Raw genomic sequence first — 23047 nt, 5'->3', positions numbered from 1 at the left:
TCTATATTTCCTGAGACACAAAAATTTTGAAATTAGACCAGTTAATTGTCCTACAGTGGCCTCTAAATGTTCAAGTGAAAGGAAGAGTCATACATCTCTCACTTGAAATCAAAAGTCTGAAATGATTAAACTTAGTGAGGAAAGGATGTTTAAAGCCAAGAAAGGCAAAAGTTAGTCCTCTTTCATTAAACAGTGAGCTGAGTTGTGAATGCAAAGGAAAATTTCTTGAAGGAAATTAAAAGTACTACTCCAATGAAGACATGAATGATAAAATGAACAGCCTATTGCTGATGTGGAGAAAGTTTTAGTGACCTTGACAGAAGATCAATCTCATAACATTCCCTTAAGCCAAAGCCTAATCCAGAGCAAGGCACTCATTATCTTCAATTCTTTGAAGGCTGAGAGAGGTAAGGAAGTTGTGGAAAAGAAGTTTGAAGCTAGCAGATTGGTTCATGAGGTTTAAGGAAATAAGCCATCTCCATAACATCAAAGTGCAAGGTAAAGCAGTAAGTGCTGATGTAGAAGCTGCAGCAAGTTATCCAGAAGATTAGCTAAAATCATTCATGAAGGTGGTTACACTAAACAACAGATTTTCAATGTAGACAAAACAGCCTTCTATTGGAAGAAGTTGCCGTCTAGAACTTTTCATAGCTAGAGAGAAGTCAGTGCGTGGCTTCAAAGCTTCAAAGGACAGGGTGCCTCTCTTGTTAGGGGGATAATGAAGCTGGTGATTTTAAGTTGAAGCCAATGCTCATTTACCATGAAAACCCTGGGACCCTTAATAATTATGCTAAATCTACTTTACCTGTGTTCTATAAATGGAACACAAAGCCTGGATGACAGCACATCTACTTACAACATGGTTTGTGGAATACTTTAAGCACACTTTTGAGACTTCAGAAAAAGATATTCATTTCAAAAATGCTAATGCTCATGGACGATGCATCTGGTCACCCAAGAGCTCTGATGGAGATATACAATAAGATTAATTTTGTTATGCCTGCTCATACAACATCCATTCTGCAGCCCATGGATCAAGACTAATTTCAACTTTTAAGTTTTATTTAAGAAAGACATTTTGTAAGCCTATAGCTTCCAGATAGTGATTCCTTTGATGGATCTGGGCAAGATAAATGGAAAACCTTCTGGAAAGGATTCACCATTCTAGATGCCATTAAGAACCTCTTATGATTCATCAGAGGAGGGCAAAATATCAACATTAACAGGAGTTTGGAAGAAGGTGATCCCAATCCTCATGGATGATTTTGAGAGATTCAAGACTTCAATGGAGAAAGTTACTGTAGATGTGGTGGAAATAACAAGAGGACTAGAATTAGAAGTGGAGCCTTAAGATGTTACTAAATTGCTGCAATCTCATGATAAAACTTTAATGGATGACGAGTTACTTCATATGGATGAGCAAAGAATGTGGTTTCTTGAAATGAAATCTGTAAGTTGTGAAGATGCTGTGAACATTGGTGAAATGACAACAAAGGGTTTAGAATATTACATCAACTTAGATGATAAAGCAGTGGCAGGGTTTGAGAAGATTGACTCTAATTTTGAAAGAACTTCTAATGTGGGTAAAATGATATCAAACAGCATCACGTGCTACAGAGAATGCTTTCATGAAAGAAAGAGTCCATCAATGCAGCAGATTCCATCATTGTGTTATTTTAAGTAATTGCCACAGTCAGCCCAACCTATAGCAATCACTATCCTGATCACTCAGCAGCCATCAACATTGAGGCCAAGCTCTCCACCAGCAAAAGATTATGACTTACTGAAGGCTCAGGTAATGGTTAGAACTTTTTAGCAATAAAGTATTTTAAAATTAAGGTATATACATTGTTTAGACATATGCTATTGCACACTTAATCGCTACAGTATACTGTAAACATAACTGTTATATGCACTGAGAAACCAAAAAACTCATGTGATTCTCTTTATTGCAATATTTGCTTTATTGTGGTGGTCTGGAACCAAACCTGCAGTATCTCTGAGGTATGCCTGTGTAGTAAATTCTTAGTAAAAATTTAACTGCAAAAAAAAATAGTATGATTGATGCACGAATAAACAGATAAGTGGCACAGAAATAGTTAATTCATCAGTTAAGGTCACCTGATTCAAGGCAAAGGTAACACTTAAGTACAGTGATGTTGGATTAGATAACCTTATTTAAAAAGATAAGTCCTGACATCTACCTACCTGTGTAAACAAATATCAATTCCAGATGGACTGTAGATCTAAGTGGAAATGATAAAACAATAAAACTTTTAAAATAAAACATAGGAAAATATATTCATGACTTTGGAGAGACAAAGATTTCTGAAGTAGGACACAAATCACTAGCCATAAAGGAAAAGAGATAAGTGACATTACATTAAAATTAAGAATTCTGTTCATCAAATGGCAGAATAAAGAGTATGAAAATTTAAGCTACATAATGTTTTCAATACAAATTTCCTACAAGGGATTTGTACACAGAATTGTAAAAGAATACAACAATCAATGAAAAAAGGGCAGGTAACCCAATAAAAAATGGACAAAAGACTTTTAAACATTCCACAAAAGATAATATCAAGTACCCAATATTCATATAAAAATATGCTCACCTTTATTAGTTTTCAGGGAAATGTATATTACAACCACAATGCAATACTGCTATTTAACAGAATGGCTAAAATGAGATACATATTGGCATGGATGTGGAGTAACTGGCATTTTGTCCACTACTGGTGAGATTGTAAATTGATTTAACCATTTTGTAAATCTGTCACAAAATCTGAACATATGTATATTCTATGACCCAGAAATCCACTCTTAAGATTATACACAACAGAATGCAAATGTTTACAAATAAGACATTTGTGATTTTTTATAGCAACAGCATAATTCATAACACCTCAGTAAATAAATTAGTTGTGGTATATTCATTTATTGGAATACTGTTCAACTATGAGAGGGCACAATCTATTGTTATATGCAAAATATGGATAAATTTCTCAACATGTTTAACAAAAGAAGCCATAATGTATGAATATTTTATGACCCATTTTGTGTAAAGTCCTAGGAGTGCACGAAAGAGCTTTTGGGCTTCTGGTAATGTTCAGATTTTGATAGAGATATGTACTTTTGTGTACATCAATAAAGTATTTACATTAAAAAGTTGATTGGAAGTTCTGTGCATTGGTTGAATTTTCAGCTGTTTTTTTCTCAGTTTAGGATAGACTTTCAAGGACCCAGCTATCCAATTATTGAACTCCCAGTGTCCAGTATTTTCTACAACTTTTCTCTTGAGGTGGAGTTTTCTCAGAATTCCTATAATCTACTACCCAGGGCAATAAGCCTTACATCCAATATTTTCTCAGCTGAGTTGGGGAATAAAGTCAAGGGTTCTCAGTTTTCTGTTCACAGATGTGTCTGATTTCTACAAATCTACAGTCCATAGTTTATTTGGTTTTCCTTAGTTTTTGCCCAATGTCCTTTTTCTGTCCCAATATCCCATCCAGGGATACCACATTATATTTAGCCATCATGTCTCCTTAGGCTCCTCTTGACTATGACAGTTTCAGTTTTTCCTAATTTTTTTAATCTTGACAGTTTTGAGGAGTAGTGGTCAGACTTTTTATAGAATGTCCCTCTATTGAGAATGGTCTGATTTGTTTCTTATGATTAGACTGAGGTTATGAACTTCTAGAAGGAAGACCATAATTTTAAAATGCCATTTTCATCAAATCATATCAAAGGTATATACTATCAACATTACTTATCACTGTTGAATTTGAGCTTGATCATCTGCCTGAAGTAGTATTAATAAGGTATCTCCACTATACTCATTGTCTTTCAACTGCTCATTTTGGTTATTCTTGTTTCACTCTTTTTTCTTTTGTATAACATACTCAGTGAATAATTTGTTGCTCTCTTCCAATTTGTTAATTCACTCTTCGACTGCATATAATCTTAATATTACCCTGGGATTTGAGTTTTTGACAATTGTAATTTTTAATATCCTGGTTTCTTATTTGTTTTTTTTTCCACCCACCTGTTCATCTTTCATTCTTTCCTGTTATTATTTTTTCTTCATTTTTATGGAAATTACACTTTCACATATCTTTTTGAGCATTCTAAAATTGCTTATTTTAAAGTCTTCACACACTTCTGTGAAAAAAAATATTTAATCTGGTGTAATGGAATTTTTTTGTTTTTATCTTATATTTCTCTCCTTTTACTCCTATTTAAATATATCATTGCTATGTGTTTGGAGCAGAGGGGATTGCATCAGTGTATGAACTTACTGTGTTGTCTTCATCTAATTGAGCATTTTCTAACCATATTTTTACTCCTCCTCCTCCTCCTCCACCTCCACCTCCTCCTCCACCTCCACCTCCTCCTCTTCCTCCACCTCCTTCTCCTCCTCCTCCTTTTCCTTCTTTTTGTGCTTGCCTCTTTCTAATCCTTATACTCGAGTAGATAAACAGGTCTTATATGACCATCTGGAGTCTCACTTCATTGTGAAATTGTTCATACTGCACATCCATTCACAGAACTAACGGTACTGCATATCCATTAACAGAACCAATAGGTGGCTTGGTTAAATTCTTGTAACAAATCTGTTAACTCCTGTTGCTATAAGTATGTCTCTTGCTGTAAGCCATAAATCCAGGTAGCTAGTCAATATTAGTTCTCAATAAAACAGCTCCCACCTAATTATTTTGTTTGTTTGAATTTTTGGGTTCTTTCGGTGGTTGCTGCTGTTTTTTCGCATGGATTAAGCTCCTGGTTTTTCTTAGGCCCTGTTCTAGTTTGCTAATGCCGCCAGAATGCAAAACACCAGAGATGGATTGGCTTTTATAAAGGGGATGTATTTGGTTACACAGTTACAGTCTTAAGGCCATAAAGTGTCCAAGGTGATGCATCAACAATTGGGTACCTTCACTGAAGGATGTCCAATGGCATCCGGAAGACCTCTGCTAACCAGGAAGGCACGTGGCCAGCGTCTGCTCCAAGTTCTGGTTTCAAAATGGTTTTCTCCCAGGACGTTCCTCTCTAGGCTGCAGTTCATCAAAAATATCACTCTTAGTTGCACTTGGGGTATTTGTCCTCTCTTAGCTTCTCTGCAGCAAGAGTCTGCTTTCAACAGCTGTCCTCAAACTTTCTCTCATCTGCAGCTCCTGTGCTTTCTTCAAAGTGTCCCTCTTGGCTGCAGTAGGCTTGCTCCTTCTGCCTGAGCTCCCACATAGTGCTCCAGTAATCAAGACCCATGCTGAATGGGTGGGGCCATGCCTCCATGGAAATAATCTCATCAGAGTTATCACCTACAGTTGGGTGGTGTCACATCTCCATGGAACACTCAAATTACAATCTAGTCAGCACTGATATGTCTGCCTGCATATGATTACATCAAAGAATGTGGCCTTTTCTGGGGGACATAATACATTCAAACCAGCACATTCCACCCCCTGGACCCCAGAAAAACATGTTCTTTCCAAATACAAAGTACATTCATACATAACAAGATCACAGAAACTTAAATCATTTCAGTAACAGTAGTTAAGTACAAAATTCCATCAAAATCAATTATAGGCGTGGTCAGTCCTAAGGCATAATTTTCCTTTAGCTGTGGATCTGTGAACTTAGAACCAATTATGTGCTTCCAATATACAAAGGAGGGACATTCATAGGATAAACATTCCCACTGCCATAAGGAGAAACTGAAAGGAAAACAGGGTTCACAGGACCAAAACAATTCCTAAAACCTGCAGGAAAAACTCCATTAGATTTCAAAGTCTGAAAATCATTTACAGAATGATGTTGCATCCTTGGGGCTTGAGAGAGTGGGAGTCTAACCCTTCCTAAGGGCCTTTTTGGCAGCCCTTTCCTCTTCAAACACTGGGGTGAGTTCTCCAACATATCCATACATTGGGGAGACCACCTTCTCAGCCCCACCCTCCTCAAACATCGGGGCAGCACCCCGATTCCCTTCTATCACCAGGGCACATGCTCAACCCCTTCAGAACAGTGGGGTGGCAGCCAGGCTTTCCCCAATTCCCTGGGAATGTGCTCCACCCTCTTTGGGGCCTGGGGTGGCAAAACTCTTCCAGAGCATAGAGGCAGAAGGCCCACCCTCAACCTCTGGGGCAGACTTACCCTTTCCATGCATATGGGCCACTCCACTCTCCCAGCCCAAGGCGTCTTGACTCCAGACCTCAACCTCCATGGCTCTGTCTTTGAAGAATGTTTCCTTCAATTTGTTCCTTGTCTGTCTCCTCCAGTCCACACCGGCAGTGGCTCTGTCTATAAAGATCTCGCAGAAATTCTGTTGGCGTCACATGAAGCACACGGGTCAAAGCCATCAGACAATAGGACTTTCCACAAATCCTTTCTGGATAACTCCATCTCCAATCTCAGCTTGTACTGAATGGTGCCTGGGTTCCATGTTTGGTTAAATCCTCATGTTGGGCTGTAGCTTCTGGGGATCCACCCCCTGGAAGCCTGGAATTTTCTAAGCCATCAATTTCTGGTTTCTTTGAATCCAAGATTCGGTTCTAAGTTTATCTCTGTCCTGTTGCATTTTACTATAAGCTGCAAGTAGAAGGCTACTTCTCCCATATTTTGCTTGGAGATCTCATCAGCTAAATATTCCAGGTTGTTGCTTTCAAATTTTGCCTTCCATCCAATACCAGGACTCAATTTTGCCAAATTCTCTGCCACTTTAAAACAAGGATCACCTTCCTTCCAGTTTTCAACATCATATTCATCATTTCTGCTCAAGGCCTCATCAGAAGTATTTTTAGAGTTCATATTTCCACAGTCTCTTCAAAGCAGTTTAGGCCTTTTCCATTGAGCTCTTCATAATTCTTCCAGAATCTTCCCCTTATCCATTTAAAAAGCCGTGCCAACATGTTTGGTATTTGCAAACTCAGCAGCACCAGCACCCCACTTCTCTGGTACCAAAATCTGTTCTAGTTTGCTAATGCCACCAGAATGCAAAACACCAGAGATGGATTGGCTTTTATAAAGGGGATTTATTTGGTTACATAGTTACAGTCTTAAGGCCATAAAATGTCCAAGGTAATGCATCAACAATTGGGTACCTTCACTGGAGGATGGCCAATGGCGTCTGGAAAACCTCTGCTAGCCAGGAAGGCATGTGGCCAGCATCTGCTCCAAGTTCTGGTTTCAAAATGGCTTTCTCCCAGCATGTTCCTCTCTAGGCTGCAGTTCCTCAAAAATATCACTCTTAGTTGCACTTGGGATATATGTCCTCTCTTAGCTTCTCTTCAGCAAGAGTCTGCTTTCAACAGCTGTCCTCAAACTGTCTCTCATCTGCAGCTCCTGTGCTTTCTTCAAAGTGTCCCTCTTGGCTGCAGCAGGCTTGCTCCTTCTGCCTGAGCTCCCACATAGTGCTCCAGTAATCAAGACCCATGCTGAATGGGTGAGGCCACGCTTCTATGGAAATAATCTCATCAGAGTTATCACATACAATTGGGTGGGTCACATCTCCATGGAACACTCAAATTACAATCTAATCAACACTGATTTGTCTGCCCACACAAGATTGCATCAAAGAACATGGCCTTTTCTGGGGGATATAATACATTCAAACCAGCACAGGCCTCATTACTATCTAGGACCAAAACTTCACCATCACCTCCCTAGAGTCCAATAGGTAGGTCTATGGCTTCAGCCCAGGCCTGAAAGACAATGTATTTCTGTTAAGGATCAGGTTTGTCAAGATGTTTATCAGACCTTTTAGTTTCCTCTCTATCTTTATATTTAAGTCAATGATAGCTGTAGGTTTAGAGCACAGAGAATTGCACCAATGTTTAAATTTACTGTACTATTGTCACCTTGTTATTTTCTAACTGGTTCTTCTACCTTCCTTCTTTATTTTAGGACTTGTTTTAATTCCAGGAGGTGCACTTGGCCAGTTTCTGGGAGGAGCAATTATTTACATATTAGAATGGTCTTGTAAAGCCATTATGAGATTTATAATGGTTACATCTGCTGTATCAAATATCCTACTTGTGTTTATCATTTTTGTTCGCTGCAAATCAGGACAATTTGCTGGGATCACTGAAAATTATGAAGGGTAAATATAATTTTTGATATATTTGATTTTCAAGTCAGAACCCAATAATGTATTTCCCAGTCAGTTAGTAATTAATTATTCAGTAACCCTTGTTGTTCACATCATTCTTATAATTGTTGTACACATAAATGATATATAAAGGATAGGCTCATCTTTCATGTTAAAAATCCAAATATTATTATGATATCTTGGGATATGACTGGCCATGCATTTGTAAAGTACTAAAGAACAAAATACATTGAAATTATTCAGAATCTAGTAGAATTCCTTATATGAGTGGGCAGCAACTAGGAGACAGTATTATCTCTGTGTATAAAGCCAAGCTTACCTTGTAATCCTAAACTGGTATGTCTCCCCTCTTACAGACTCCAGAGACTAGAACTGAGGTACATGGGAAAATATGGACCATAGTGTCACTTTAAGCTAAACATACAAAAAGTCAAAGGACTGGGAAGAGATTGATATTAAATACAGGAGAACATAATTGCAAACCAAAGACTGAGAAATGAGATAAATGCTTTTTGCACAGACCTTTTGCCCAAATTCTCAGCTTCTTGCCAATTCCCAGAATCAGCAAATTCCTTTGGGGAAAAATAGCTGCAGAAAGTTGCCTCTCCTCTGTAGGGTTTGCCCTTTTCCTGGATTTTTGTCTTTCATTTCCTAGTTACCTAAAAAACTCTCTTACGCATTTAACAGATCTTTTAAAAATTTGTTCAGCTTTTCTACTTATTCTCAGTGGAAGCTTTTGTCCATGATAAGCCACTCCACTGTGAGGTAGAAACGTTATTCTCTTCATTTATCTCATTTCTCAGTCTTTTCAGGCTGAATGGAAGTAATAACAGAGGAAATTGAACTTGAAGGATGAAGAAAAAGTAACAGAAATGATAAATATTTGAATAAATTTAGTAGACTAATTTTTCTCATCTTAAGTTGTGTAAAATATATAACTATTGAAAGCAAAGCTTATAACATTGTCTGGTGTGATTTTCAATGTATGTAGGTATAATACATATGACAACTATAATTTAAAGGGGGAGGGTAAAAGAATCTATATTGTTATAAGTTTTTCACATTTTAGATAGAATGACAGAATATCAACTTGATATTAGGTATGTACTAGTATATATCTAGAGAAACCACTAAAATATGATACAAGGAACTATAGTCAAAATACCAATAGAGAATTAAATTAGAAGGAAAGAAGGAAGAGAGAAACAAAAAACAGAGATGACAAACTGAAAAAGTAAAATGAAAAAAAGGAATAGCTTTCAATCTAACTATATTAATAATTATATTAAACATAAGTGATCTGAACTAAGGGTTGGAAAACTATGGCCCAAAGGCCAAATCCAGACTGCAGCTTTTGTGTGTATGTGTGGATGTTGTCTGCAAACTAAGAATGGTTTTTATATTAATATGGATTGTGATAAACAATAAAAGAGTAAGGCTTCCAGTCTGCTCAGATATGCAAATAACTTGGAAGTCATTATCCTCTCCTCATAATAAGCCAAAAGCTGAACAAACTAAAAATCATAAAAAAATTGTTATCAAAGGGCAAACTGCTACCCAGAAAACTGGAGTCAGACAAAAAGAATCACGGTTTACCATGAGCAGAAGCTGTTGAAGCTGAAGTTGGCAGGAAAATTAAAAGATTATTGACTAATCTCTAGAGGCTGAGTGTGGACTAACTTGAGAGTTAAAATCTCCTGGGGTCTCAGTTTTATGGGAAGCCCCCGTGTTTTCATTAGTCTTACCTCTAGAAGCCCCACCAGTTTCTCATGATAAAGATCAGAGAAAAATTCAATTGTGCTTCATACGGGGGGAGGAAAAAAGTAACCAATTTCAAATATACCCAGAGTGATCTGTTCTCCCTAACAAAGATCTTGCCTCAAGGAAACTACTTCATTAGAAACTAATCTGACCTAGAAGAAGGGCAATTAGATAACTCAACCCCATCTAGCCTTCCTGTCTCACATAAGTTAAGAAAAAAGGACTAACTAACTCTTTGGAAGGAAACAGCCCAGACAATTATTCCCATATAAAAGAAAAGAGATGTAATCATAGTATTATAGAATATTTCCCTCCAAAATATCTTACCACCACATCAGCAAGGTTCTAAGTATAATAGAGTGAAATAGAATGAGAGAACTGCAAGACATGGGCTCTGTTTAAGAAGGAGCTTCCAGGAAAATCCAAAGACAACAGAGACTATAATAATCAAGGACACCATAGGAAATTGAAGCCTCTGACACCTACAGTACAGCAAATGTTAAACATAGCCTAGCTCCTAGCCAGATAAACATAAAATATCACACTGAAGACCTATTTACTCCATACAACATTCATGGTTTTCAGCAAAAAATTACAAGACATGCTAAAAGGAAAGGGAAAAAATGAGTCTAAAGAGACAAAGCAAGCTTTCAAAATAGATGAAGATATGGCAGAGATTTTGAAATGATCATACTGGGAATGTAAAATAATACAATTAATAGGCTAAGAGATCTAATTGAAGATACAGACAACATGCAGAAACAGATGGGTAATGTAAGAGAGATAGAATCTCTAAGAAAGGAAATGCTAGAAATCAAAAACAGTGTAACAGAAATGGAGAATGCCTTTGAGACATTCAACATTAAACTGGACATGGCTGAGGAAACAGTAAGTGAGCTTGAAGGTATGTCAATAGAAACTTTCCAAACTGAAATGTAAAGAGACGAATGAATTTAAAAAAAAAAAATGGACAGAATATCTATGAATTGTGTGACCATTATGAAAGATGGAACATACACACATAATGGGAATTCCAGAAGGGGAAAAATATTTGAAGAAATAATAACTAAGAATTTTCCAAAATTAATTACAGACACCATGCCACAAATCTAGGAAGCTCAGAGAACAATATAAAGAATAAATAGAAAAAAAAAAAAACTGCAATAGGTAACTCATACACAAATTGCAGAAAACCAAACCAAAAATATTGAAACTAGTCAGAGTGGGGAACAAAACTTTATCTATAGAGAATACTGAATAGCAATTATATTGGACTTCTCTTAACAAACCATACAAGCCAGAAGAGAGTGGCCTGCAATCATTGAAGTATTGAAAGAAAGAGAAAACCCACCAATCTAGAATTCTATATCCAGTATAATTATCCTTCAAAAATGGAGGAGAAATACTTACTCACACAAAAACTGAGGGAAGTTATCATCATTAGACCTGCCTTGCAAGAAATGATAAAAGAAGTTCTTCAGAGAGAAGGAAAATGATATGTCAGAAACTTTATCTACATAAAAAAGTAAAAGTATTAGAGAAGCAGTAAGTGAAGGTAAGATCTTTTCTTTTTCTTTTTCTTAATTGATCTAATAGGTAATAGTTTGTTCCAAGTAAAAATAGTGATAGTATATTGGGTTATTATAGTTTATGGGGAAATGAAATTAATGACAGCAATGATGTAAGGATGGGAGGGAGGAATTGGGAAAACTCTGTTATCATAAGATATCTGCAGAGTTTTTTTTGGAAGTTACTTCGATTACCTGTAAATGTATTTTGCAAACTCTTGGAAAACCACTAAAAATTATAAGGATAGCCAATATGCTAAGAGGGAAGAGATAATGTAATCATATAAATGCTCAATTAAAACTGGGGAAGGCAGGAAAAGGGTGGAAGAGAAAAGAAGAACAATGAAGATAAAAGAAATATGGTTGGTACTTTTTTCCCCCTATCTAACCATATCATAATAACTTTAAATGTGAATGGACTAAATACACCATTTGAAAGACAGAGACTATCAGAGTGGATAGAAAAACAAGACCCAATTATAGTTTTGTCTACAAGAAACCTACTTTTATATAAAGACACAGATTAAAACTAAGAGGATGGAAAAAGTTATCCCATGCTAACATAATCAAAAGAAATATGTAGTACCTATATTAATTTCAGCCAAAGCAAACCTTAGAACAAGAAATGTTGTCATGGGTGAAAGAGGACACTGCATGATAATAAAGTGGTCAATTCTCCAAGAAGACAACAATCCTTAATAGGTATGAACTTAAAATCTGAGTATCAAAATATGTGAGGCAAAAACTATAAGGAGAAATACTACAGTTGGAGACTTCAGCACCTACTTGTCAGTAATTGATAGCTTAAGCAGGTAGAAAGTCAATAAGGATACAGCTGACCTGAACAGTATTAGCGATCAACTTAATCCATCTGGCATTTATAGAATACTGTACCCGACAATAGCAGAATAAACATTCTTCTTCAGTTCACATGGAATATTCACAAAATGTGGCAGATTGAGCTTGTACCACACACACACACACACACACACACACACACACACAGAAAGAGAGAGAGAGAGAGAGAGAGAGAGAGAAAGAAACATGTTCTTAATCTTAATCCATTCTGTGAGTGTGAACCCATTTGTAAACAGGACCTTTTGAAGATGTTATTTTAAGTTAAGGTTTGGCCAACTGAATCAATATGAATCTTAATCCTATTATCTTACAAAGACCTTATAGAGAAGGCCAGTGGGAGAAAGACACAGGAAAGAGCAGAAGCAGGAAGTCAGAAACAATCTGGAGTAGAAAGGAAAGGACATTGTCATGTGATGAGAAAGACAAGGAAACCAAAAATTGTGGGCCGGGAAAATGCTACTGACTGCAGGAGGAGCAAACTTTCTAGCCTCTGAAACTGAGCCAAAAACTTCCTGCTCAACCCATTGTGTGGTATTTGTCATAGCAGCATTGGAAACCAGGACTCAAAGATAGACCACATTCTGGGTATAAACACACCTTTTCAAATTTAAAAGAACAGAAATCATACAAAGTATGCTTTCAGACCACAGTGGAATTAAACTTGAAATCAATAATAGAAAGGTAGCCAAGAAGCCCCAAATATTTGGAGATTAACCAACGTACTTCTGAATCATACACTTTTTTGGGTAGGGGTGAGGGGAAGGGTGGATTTTAGTGGCCTTTGGCTATTTATTGAAAGAAGGAAGGAATGATGGAGTTCCCTGGCTCAGGTCTGGATCTGGTTCTAGGCACTGAAGGCCAGGGAGTAGATCACCAGGTCCCAATGGTCCACACTAACTGTGAACAAGGGTAGGATGATGGAAATGTCCTCATTATTTCTCTTAGCCTTCCTCAGGAGGCTGTAGGATGCCTCATTGAAGAATTGAACCTCATGGGTGCCTGCATGGGCATCTTGTTGTCCAGGCTCCATGATACCTGATGACACCCAACATCCTGGCCCCAGGTGGCAGGAAATTGTTTCCCACTGACTTCCAAAGAAGTCTCAAGAGGAATTTAAAAATATTTTGAACTAAATGAAAATGAAAATACAACTTATCAAAATCTGTGGAATGCAGCAAAAGCAGTCCTTAGAGGGCAACTTACAGCATTGAATGAAAGAAAAAAATCTAAAATCAACAATCTAAGTTTCCAGCTTAGGAAACTCAAAAAAGAAGACCAAGTTAATACAAAATAAGAAGAAAAATAAGATAAACATCAGAGCAGAAATCAATGGAATTAAAAAAAGGAAATCAATAGAGAAAATTAATGAACCTAAAAGCTGATTCTTCGGAAAGATCAACAAAATTGATAAACCTTTATCCAGACTAATTAAGAAAAAAAGAGTGAATACACATCAGTACTGATCCAATTGGGCATAAAAGAAGAACATAGGAATATTATTTGCTCGCAAATTTGATAACTGAGATGAAATGGACCAATTCCTTGAAAGACAAGTCTACTAAAACTCATATAAGGAGAAAAAAATAATCTGAACAGGCTTGTATCAAATGAGAAATTGAATCAACACTAATAACCTCAAACAGAAAGCACCAAGCTGTCACTGGTGTACTCTACCAAATATTAAAGAAGAAATGATACAAATTCTCTATACTCTCTTCCAGAAAATAAAAACAGAGGGAACACTAACTCACTTTATGAGGCTAGGATCACCCTGATATCATAACCAGATAAAAACAATACATGATTGGAAAATTATACACTGATATCTCTCATGAACACAGATGCAAAAATCCTCAATAAAATATTAGTCAAACAAATTCAAATGTTTTTGGAGAATTCTACACACCAACTAAGTGGAATTTATTCCAGATATGTAAGGCTGTTTCAATATTCAAAAATTAATTAATATATTCCATCACACCAACAGACTGAAGAAAAAAAGCATATGATCATATCACTTGCTATAGAAAAAGCATTTGACAAAATCCTTCACCCATTCATGATAAAACCTCCCAGGGGAATTCATGTGGAAGTCAAAGTGGAAGCAGGAAATAATGAAAGAATAACCTATAGACTTAAAAATCCCAGCAAATCTTCAATAAAAGAAATATGAATAAAATTACACCATGGAACATCAAAATTAAATTGCTGAAGACAAGTGATGTAGAGAAAATTATTAAAAGCAGTAAGTGGCAGGAAAAATACTATGTTCAAAGGACCAAAGATAAGGGAATCAGCATTTTTTTTGTCAAAAATGATATAGGTAAGAAAACAGTGGGGCAGTATTTTCAAAACACTGAAAGAAAACAAAATTCCAACCAAAAATTCTATTACCAGCAACAATATCTATTAAAAATGAAGGAGAAATAATTTTAGCCATAAAAATCTTAATTTAACACTGGCAGAACCACACTACATGAAATGATAAAGGAAGTCTTTCAAGCAGAAGTAAAATGATACCAGATGAAAATGTGGATCTAAACAAAGGAAAGAAGAGCAATGAAAATGGTAATTACATGGTTAATCATGTTTTCCTTATTATTTAAATTTCTTTAAAACATAATATGTAATATGGTGTCTGCATGAAGTAATATAATAAACTATAAGTTAAAGATAAATACTGCAAAACCAGGAACAACCACTAAAATAACAAAGAGTTATAGCAAGTAAACCAACAAAGGAGTTGAAATGGAATGTACAAAATTATTCTTTTAATCCCAAATTAGCCAGGAAAAGGTGAAAGCAGGATCAAAGAACAGATAGGACAAATAGAAAGAGGGTAGAGTTAAACTTAACTGTATCAGTAGTTACATTAAATATAGATGACTTGAATACCTCAATTAAAAGCCCTAGAATCTCAGATCTGATTAAAAAGCAGGATGCAACTACATACTCCATACTCAAGAAATGCATCTCAAATGTAGACAAACATAAATTAAGTATAAAATGATAGGAAAAGATATATCATGCTACCTATAATCAAAAGAAAGGTGAAATGGATAGAATACCAGACAAAGATTTGAGAGCAAAAAATACTGGAATAAAAGAAGAAAATGAAATTGATTGCGGTCGCAGTTGACTCGTCTGGGGGGGGGAGGTGGCGGCCGGTTGCCAAATCCTAGGCTCTCAGGATTGCTTGGAGGGTACCGGCGGCGGGGGCTCTTTCCCGGAGGCGAGGGCGAGGCGGGGGACTGGGCCCGGTCCCCGGCGTAGGCGTGCAAAGTATGGAGGGCGGCGAGAAAGGAACAGGCGGGACACGGTTCTTTTAGGGTGAAGAAGCCAAGAGAGTTTATTAGGGGAGAGTACAAGCTTATATCGGGCGTTTAGAGGGCGGGGTAGCTGTAGAGGTTAAAGGCTTGGATTGGTTCTGAGAGGGCGCGGAGGTTGATTGAAAAGGGGCGAGAGTTGCTCCGGTAACGGTGTCTGGCAACAATGTATGCGCACTGGTGGTAATGGGAGTTGCACTGGCAACGGGGAGTGTCCGGGCAAGATAAGGGGGTGGGGAAAAGGCGGTTCCCTCCGGCAAGCCTCCCCTAACAGTGGTATTTTGGGTGAGGAAATGGGGCCTGCCTCCGGCCTCACTTTCCCAGGCCCGGGGGGCTGCGGAGGGCGCTGTCGCCTGTGCCCACCACCCTCCCCAGGGGCTGATTAGGTCCCCCAGCCCAGGCCCGCCAAGTTGAAGCACGTAATCAGTGTCCCGCAATTGATAAAGTGATTGATTCAACGAGAATACATAAGCAATCCTAAATATTATGCACTTAATGAAATAGCTTCAAAATATCTGAAGGAAAAGTTTATGCACTGCTTCCATGATGGAACGCAGGCAGCTAGTGGCTTTGGTAATGCTGGTTTCTTAAATAGCACCCCAAACCAGAGCTGGGCAGGCAGTGGGCTGCAGAGACAGCTGAAGGTGGGGTGGAGTGGCTCAGCTAGCGGAGGATAATTCCACTTAGGGAAGGACCAACACAGGCCAACGCAAGCCCAGGAGTCCTGGTATTTTCGAATGCCAGAGGTGTTTGACCTCTGCCATTATGTCCACACGCTTCCAACAAACGTGCTTGTGGGCTTTGGAGCTTTTGCAACATCCACCAACATCTGGTACACCATGAGTCCCAAAGCTCTGAAGCTGCAATGTGACGTCTCATGCAGTTGGTAGAATTTGTGGGGTAGTATTGACAATGCTCGAAGTTCGCACTACTTGATAGTGACGAGCCCTTGGTGTATTTCTATGACAATTACACAACCTTATATAAAGGCTTCCAGAAGGGTATACAGGTATCAAATAGTGGTCCTTGTTTAGGCTTTCGGAAGGCAGATCAACCCTATGAATGGATTTCATACAAAGAGATTGCAGAATTATCAGAATGTGTGGGCTCAGCACTTATCCAGAAGGGCTTCATGACCTGCCTAATCAGTTTATTGGTATGTTTTCTCAAAATAGACCTGAATGGGTGATTATTGAACAGGGATGCTTTGCTTATTTAATGGTGATCGTCCCACTCTACGACACCTTGGGAACAGATGCAATCACCTGTCTCTGATTTAATTTTAATTCAGTTTTATTGAGATATATTCACATACCATAAAATCAACTGTTCACAATACCATCATATAGTTGTGCATTCATCACCTAAATCCATTTTTGAACATTTTACTTACACCAGAAGGAATAAAAATAAGAATAAAAAATAAAATTAAAAAAGAACACCCAAATCATCCCCCTATCCCACCCTATTTTTCATTTAGTTTTTATCCCCATTTTTCTACTCATCCATCCATACACTGGATAAAGGGAGTGCGATCCACAAGGTTTTCACAATCACACTGTCACCCCTTGCAAGCTACATTCTTATACAGTCATCTTCAAGAGTCAAGGCTACTGTGTTGGAGTTTGATAGTTTCAGTATATCCTTCTAGCTATTCCAATACATTAAAACCTAAAAAGGTTATCTATATAGCACATAAGAATGCCCACCAGAGTGATCCCTTGATTCCATTTGAAATCTCTCAGCCCATGAAACTTTATTTTGTTTCATTTTACATCCTACTTTTGGTCAAGAAGATGTTCTCAATCCCATGATGCTGGGTCCAGATTTATCCCTGGGAGTCATATCCTGTGTTGCCAGGGAAATTTACATCCCTGGGAGGCAGGTCCCACATAGAGGGGAGGGCAGTGAGTTCATCTGCCACGTGGGCCTAGCTAGAGAGAGAGGGCCACATCTGAGCAACAAACAGGTACTCAGGGGGAGACTCTTAGGCACAATTTTAGGCAGGTTTAGCCTCTTCTTTGCAGTAACAAGCTTCATAACGGCAAGCCCCAAAATAGAGGGCTTGGAATACCAAACTGTTAGTCCTCAATGTTTGTGAGAACATCAGCAACAATCCAGGTGAGGAAGTCCAAAGCTTCTACATTTTCCTCCAGCTCCTCAGGGGGGCCCTGAATATATATTTTTATTCTCTTCCCAAATTACTGTGGGATGTGTCACTATTTCACACTAACCTACACAAACCTACCAGATCTCACTTCCTATTCAAAGTTCCATGTAATTATGGTTTTTGAACAAACTGTGTATAATCAGTTCATGGTATCATCATGTAGTTGTGCATTTATCACCACAGTCAGCACTTGAACAAATTGACCACTACAAAAAAGTTGTGAATGATAAAAAAGATAACAAAAAGAAAAATAAGATATCATATAGTACAATATAATAGTAAGGTCAGACAACAACCAAGAATCCCATATTCCTCCCTTATATCCCCCTGTCATGCACATTTAGCTTTGGTATATTGTCTTTGTCACATTTGCTGACTGTGTTTTAAAACTTCAACTTCCATATGAGACCAAGGGAAGAAATGTTTGTTTGGTGCAGGATCTATATTTTCTAAACAATATAACTTGTACTATCATTTTGTTGAAACACCATAATTACATGGAACTTTGAATAGGAAATGAGATCTGGTAGGTTTGTATTAAGTTGTAGAAATGATGTTGAATTTTGTCAAATGCCTTTTCTGCATCAATTGAGATGATCATGTGGTTCTTCCGCTTTGATTTATTGATGTGACATATTACATTAATTGATTTTCTTGTGTTGAACCTGCCTTGCATACCTGGAAAAAATAGCACCTGGTTGTGGTGTATAATTCTTTTAATGTGCAGCTGGATTTGATTTGAGAGTATTTAGATGAGGATTTTTGCATCTATATGCATTAAAGAGATTGTTCTATAATTTTCCTTTTTTGTCATATCTTTGTCTGACTTTGGTATTAGGATGATGTTGGCTTCGTAGAATGAGTTGGGAAGCATTTCCTCCTCTTCAATGTTTTTTGAAGAGTTTGAGCAGGATTGGTGTTAATTCCTTCTTGAATGCTTGGTAGAATTTACATGTGAAGCCATCTTCACATGTAAGAAGCTTTTCTTTTGTGGGAGTTTTTGATGACCGACTCAATCACTTGTGATTGGTTTGTTGAGGTGGTCTATTTCTTTTCAAGTCAACGTTGGTTGCTTGTGCTTTCCTAGGAAGTTGTTCATTTCATCTAAGTTGTCTAGTTTATTAGCATGCAGTTTCTCACAGAATCTTCTCATTATCTCCTTTATTTCTGAAGGGTCAGTAGTTATATTTCCTTTCCATTTCTGATTGTATTTATTTGTATCCACTCTCTTGTTTTTTTTTTTTTTGTTTTTTTTGGTAGTTGTTGTTGTTAGCTGAGCTAGGGTTCCATCAATTTTGTTGATTTTCTCAAAGAACCAACTTCCAGTTTTGATTCTCCCTACTGTTTTCGGTTCTCAATTTCATTTATTTCTGCTCTAATCTTTGTTATTTCTTTCCTTCTGTGTGCTTTGGGGTTAATTTGCTGTTCTGTCTCTAGCTCCTCTAGGTGAACAGTCAATTCCTTGATTGTTGCTCTCTCTTCTCTTTTAATATAGGCTTTCAGGGCAATTAATTTCCCTCTCAGCACTGCCTTTGCTGCATTCCATAAGTTTTGATATGTTGTGTTTTCATTGTCATTTGCTTCCAGGTATTTACTAATTTCTCTTGCAATTTCTTCCTTTGCCCACTGGTTTTCTAATAATGTGTTGTTTAGCTTCCATATATTTGGGAATTTTATGACCTTCTGCCTATTATTTATTTCCAACTTCATTCCATTATGATCTGAGAAGGTGTTTTGTATAATGTCAATATTTTTAAGTTTGTTGAGATTTGCTTTGTGACCCAACATGTGGCCTATTCTAGAGAATATTCCTTGAGCTGAGCACTTGAGAAAAACGTATATCCTGCTGTTGTGGGCTATAGTGTTCTATAAATATCTGTCAAGTCTAGTTCATTTATTGCACAATTCAACATCTCTGTTTCCTTATTGATCCTCTGTCTAGATATTCTTTCCATTGATGCAAGTAGTGTATTGAAGTCTCCAACTATTATTGTAGAGGTATCTACTTCTCCTTTCAGTGATGTCAGTGTTTGCCTCGTGTATTTTGGGGCACTCTGGCTTGTTGCAAAAATATTTATGATTGTTGTGTTTTCTTGATGAATTGACCCTTTTATTAATTATGTATGTCCTTCTTTGTCTCTTTTAATTGTTTTACTTTTGAAGTCTAATTTGTCTGACATTAAAATAGCTACTCCTGTTTTTTTCTGGTTGTTGTTTGTGTGAAATATCTTTTTCCAACTTTTCACTTGCAGCCTATTTTTGTCCTTGTGTCTAAAATGAGATTCTTGTAGACAACATATAGATGGGTCCTGTTTTTTAATCCATTCTGCCAGTCTATGTCTTTTTATTGGGGAGTTTAATACATTAACATTTGTGTTATTACTGTAAGGGCAGTACTTTCTTCTATCATTTTGTCTTTTGGATTTTATATGTCATATCTTATATTTTCTCTCACTCTCCTTTTACCCTACCTGATATTCTTCATTTCTACACTCTTGTCCAAACCTCTCTCCTGTCTTTTCCTATCAGCCTTTAGCACTCCCTTTAGTATTTCTTGTAGCACCAGTCTCTTACTCACAAATTCTCTGAGTGTCTGTCTGAAAATATTTTAATCTCTCCCTCATTTTTGAAGGACAGTTCTGCTGGATATAGAATTCTTGGTTGGCAGTTTTTCTCTTTCAGTATCTTGAGTATACCATACCACTGTCTTCTGGCCTCCATGGTTTCTGTGGAGAAATCTGTACATGATTTTATTGAGCTTCTCTTGTATGTGATAGATTGCTTTTCTCTTGCTGCTTTCAGAATTCTCTCTTTGCTTTTAGCATTGGATAATCTGATCAGTAAGTGCCTCAGAGTAGGTCTATTGGGATCTATTCTGTTTGGGGTATGCTGTATATCTTAAATCTATAATTTTCTGTCTTTCATAAGAGTTGGGAAATTTTCAGTGAATATTTATCTGCCTGTTAAAATCTGTAGTATCCGTCCATTGTGTTTTTCATCTCTTCTATTTTGCCTTTCTTTCTCATAAGTTCTGCCATTTGTTTATTCAAGATTATAAATTCAAAATTATAAATTGATTTAGGAGATTTGTTTGAACATCTTTAATTAGTTGTCTCAACTCCTGTATCTCAGTTGAACTATTAGTTTGTTCCTTTGTCTGGTCCATATTTTTGTGTTTCTTAGTATGACACATTATCTTAAGCTGTCTAGGCATCTGATTTTCTTTATTAGCTTATTCTGCAGCACATTTTCACCCTTTTAGTTAGGGTTTTCTTGTTGGTTGGCTTTGTTCTCTATCCTTTGGTGTTCAGTTCAATTCTTCTAGGCCTCTAACTTAGGTTCTATTTAGTTGATCAGTTTTTCACCTCTTGTTTTTCTGTTTCTTGCCCTGCCTCTGTGTAGCTTTTTTGTAAGAGGGTCTCCTCAGATTTGGTCAACACTTGTCAGGTTTTCCTGGTCCAGAGAGGCCCAAGTCTCAGGAAGAGGATATATGGATTTTCCCTGAGAATGAGACCCTCCTGTGAGGCCTTTAGATTTTGTGTTTTTCCTATACTGTCTGGCAGGTAGCACTTGTGAGCCCAGAGCTCCCGCAGCAGTGTAAAGAGTTGTGGTCCCATTAGTTTTCCTGCTGACTCTGTCCCTGCTAGGGGTGTGGCTGACTGAAACTTGTTTTTGATTTCCAGCCCCTGGCATCTGAGTTCTTTGAGCTGGACCACGGCCCCCCTTTTCTTGTAGGATTATGCCATTTAGGGAATTGTCTCCCCTACTAGGTTCATTGCTTTGTCTGTCAGACCTCTCTCAGACTGGGTTCAGAGGCCAGTCGCAAATATATGAGGCTTTCCGTAAAGAGCTACTAAGAATAATTATTTAAAAAAAAGAAAAGAAGAAAAAGAAAAAAATAAATCTCCTTTTAAGGCTTTTCCCCAGCCCCCAAGCTTTGCCAATGTCAGTATAGAGTATTTAAAGATACGGGCTTTAGAATATTATCTGGATAGTTACTCTCTAACAGCTGTAATTCCTTCCTTTCCAGGGGGTTATTGAAGTGTAAAAAGATAAGGAGTCAGAGAGTAAGAAAAGAAAAGGGACTAAATATAGAAAAAAAAAAACAAAAAACCTTTTTGAAGCCACAGAATGAGTGCCCATTTCTATATGCACCTGCTTTCCAGAGCCTAACCCTTCTTTAGCACCCCAAACACCCACAACTACAAAAGTTAATTAATTAATTTGTTAATTCTACCATTGAGGCTGGGCTGAGTCCCCCTTCTTGCTCCCAGCAGATTGTTTTTTTCCCTTCCGGGGGCCAGCTGGAAGACAGTCTGCAGGGTCTGGGCATGGAAGGGTGCCAGATCCCTGGCCACAGAAACTTACAGGTTTCACTGTGATCTCAGCCTTTCCACCCATTCCAAACTAGTGTATGATGCATGACTGGTCACTGGGGACCCTGAAAATGCTATTTCATACAGTTCCTGGCTAATTACGAGCTGCCCTAGAGGAGTGACTAAATTCCACACCTCACCACTCTGCCATCTTGCCCTGCCCCCACCTCTGATTTTTATTGACAAGACAGACAAGGCACAACTCTTATTAGAGGGTGTAGAAAATAAGTTAACACCAGGCCTTAAAACCTTATTTCTCATGGACCCTTATGGCATTGATCTTGTCGAGTAAGGCAAAAAGTTTGGGGTGGAAATCATGAGCATGAAGGTGATGGAGAACCTGGGAAGAGCCAACAAACAGAAGTCCAAGCCTCCAATACCTGAACATCTTACAGTAGTTTGTTTCACAAGTGGAACTATAGGCAACCCCAAAGGAGCACTGATCACTCATCAAAACATAGTCTGCAATTGGTCAGCTTTTGTGAGAGTGATGGAGAATATGGCCAGTCCTTTCCCAGATGATAGTTTGATATCTTTCTTGCCTCTTGCCTGTATGTTTGAGAGAATTGTGAAGTGTGTAATGTTGTGTCAAGGCTGCTTATGGATGACCTTAAGGTGCTACAATCCACTGTCTTTCCTGAACCAGATGTTTGACTGAATTTTTGGATGCAAAAGAAATGAATTACCTGGCTGCCAGGGGAGAGGGTGAGATGTGTGTGTGAAAGGGCCAAATGTATTTAAGGTCTACTTGAAGGATCCAATAAAAAACAGCATATTTTGGGATAAAGATGGCTGGTTGCACACAGGGGACATTGGAAAGTGGTTACCAAATTGCACCTTGAAGAGTATCAACAAGAAAAAGCACATATTATACTGGCACAAGG

General features: G+C 37.7%; 1 protein-coding gene across 1 annotated transcript in view; it reads left to right on the top strand.

Annotated features, from left to right (window-relative positions):
- Nucleotides 1–23047, top strand: part of SLCO6A1 (solute carrier organic anion transporter family member 6A1) — a 199226-nt gene that overhangs the window by 81919 nt on the left and 94260 nt on the right. The window contains exon 8 of the mRNA XM_037800889.1: nucleotides 7900–8095. Coding sequence (XP_037656817.1) covers nucleotides 7900–8095 — 196 coding nt within the window. The remainder of the gene's footprint in view (nucleotides 1–7899; nucleotides 8096–23047) is intronic.

The sequence above is a fragment of the Choloepus didactylus genome, chromosome 13 (genome assembly GCF_015220235.1).
Source record: "Choloepus didactylus isolate mChoDid1 chromosome 13, mChoDid1.pri, whole genome shotgun sequence".
Lineage (NCBI taxonomy): Eukaryota > Metazoa > Chordata > Mammalia > Pilosa > Megalonychidae > Choloepus > Choloepus didactylus.
Note: the sequence above shows the minus strand (reverse complement) of the source record. Positions and strands in the feature narration are given on the sequence as shown.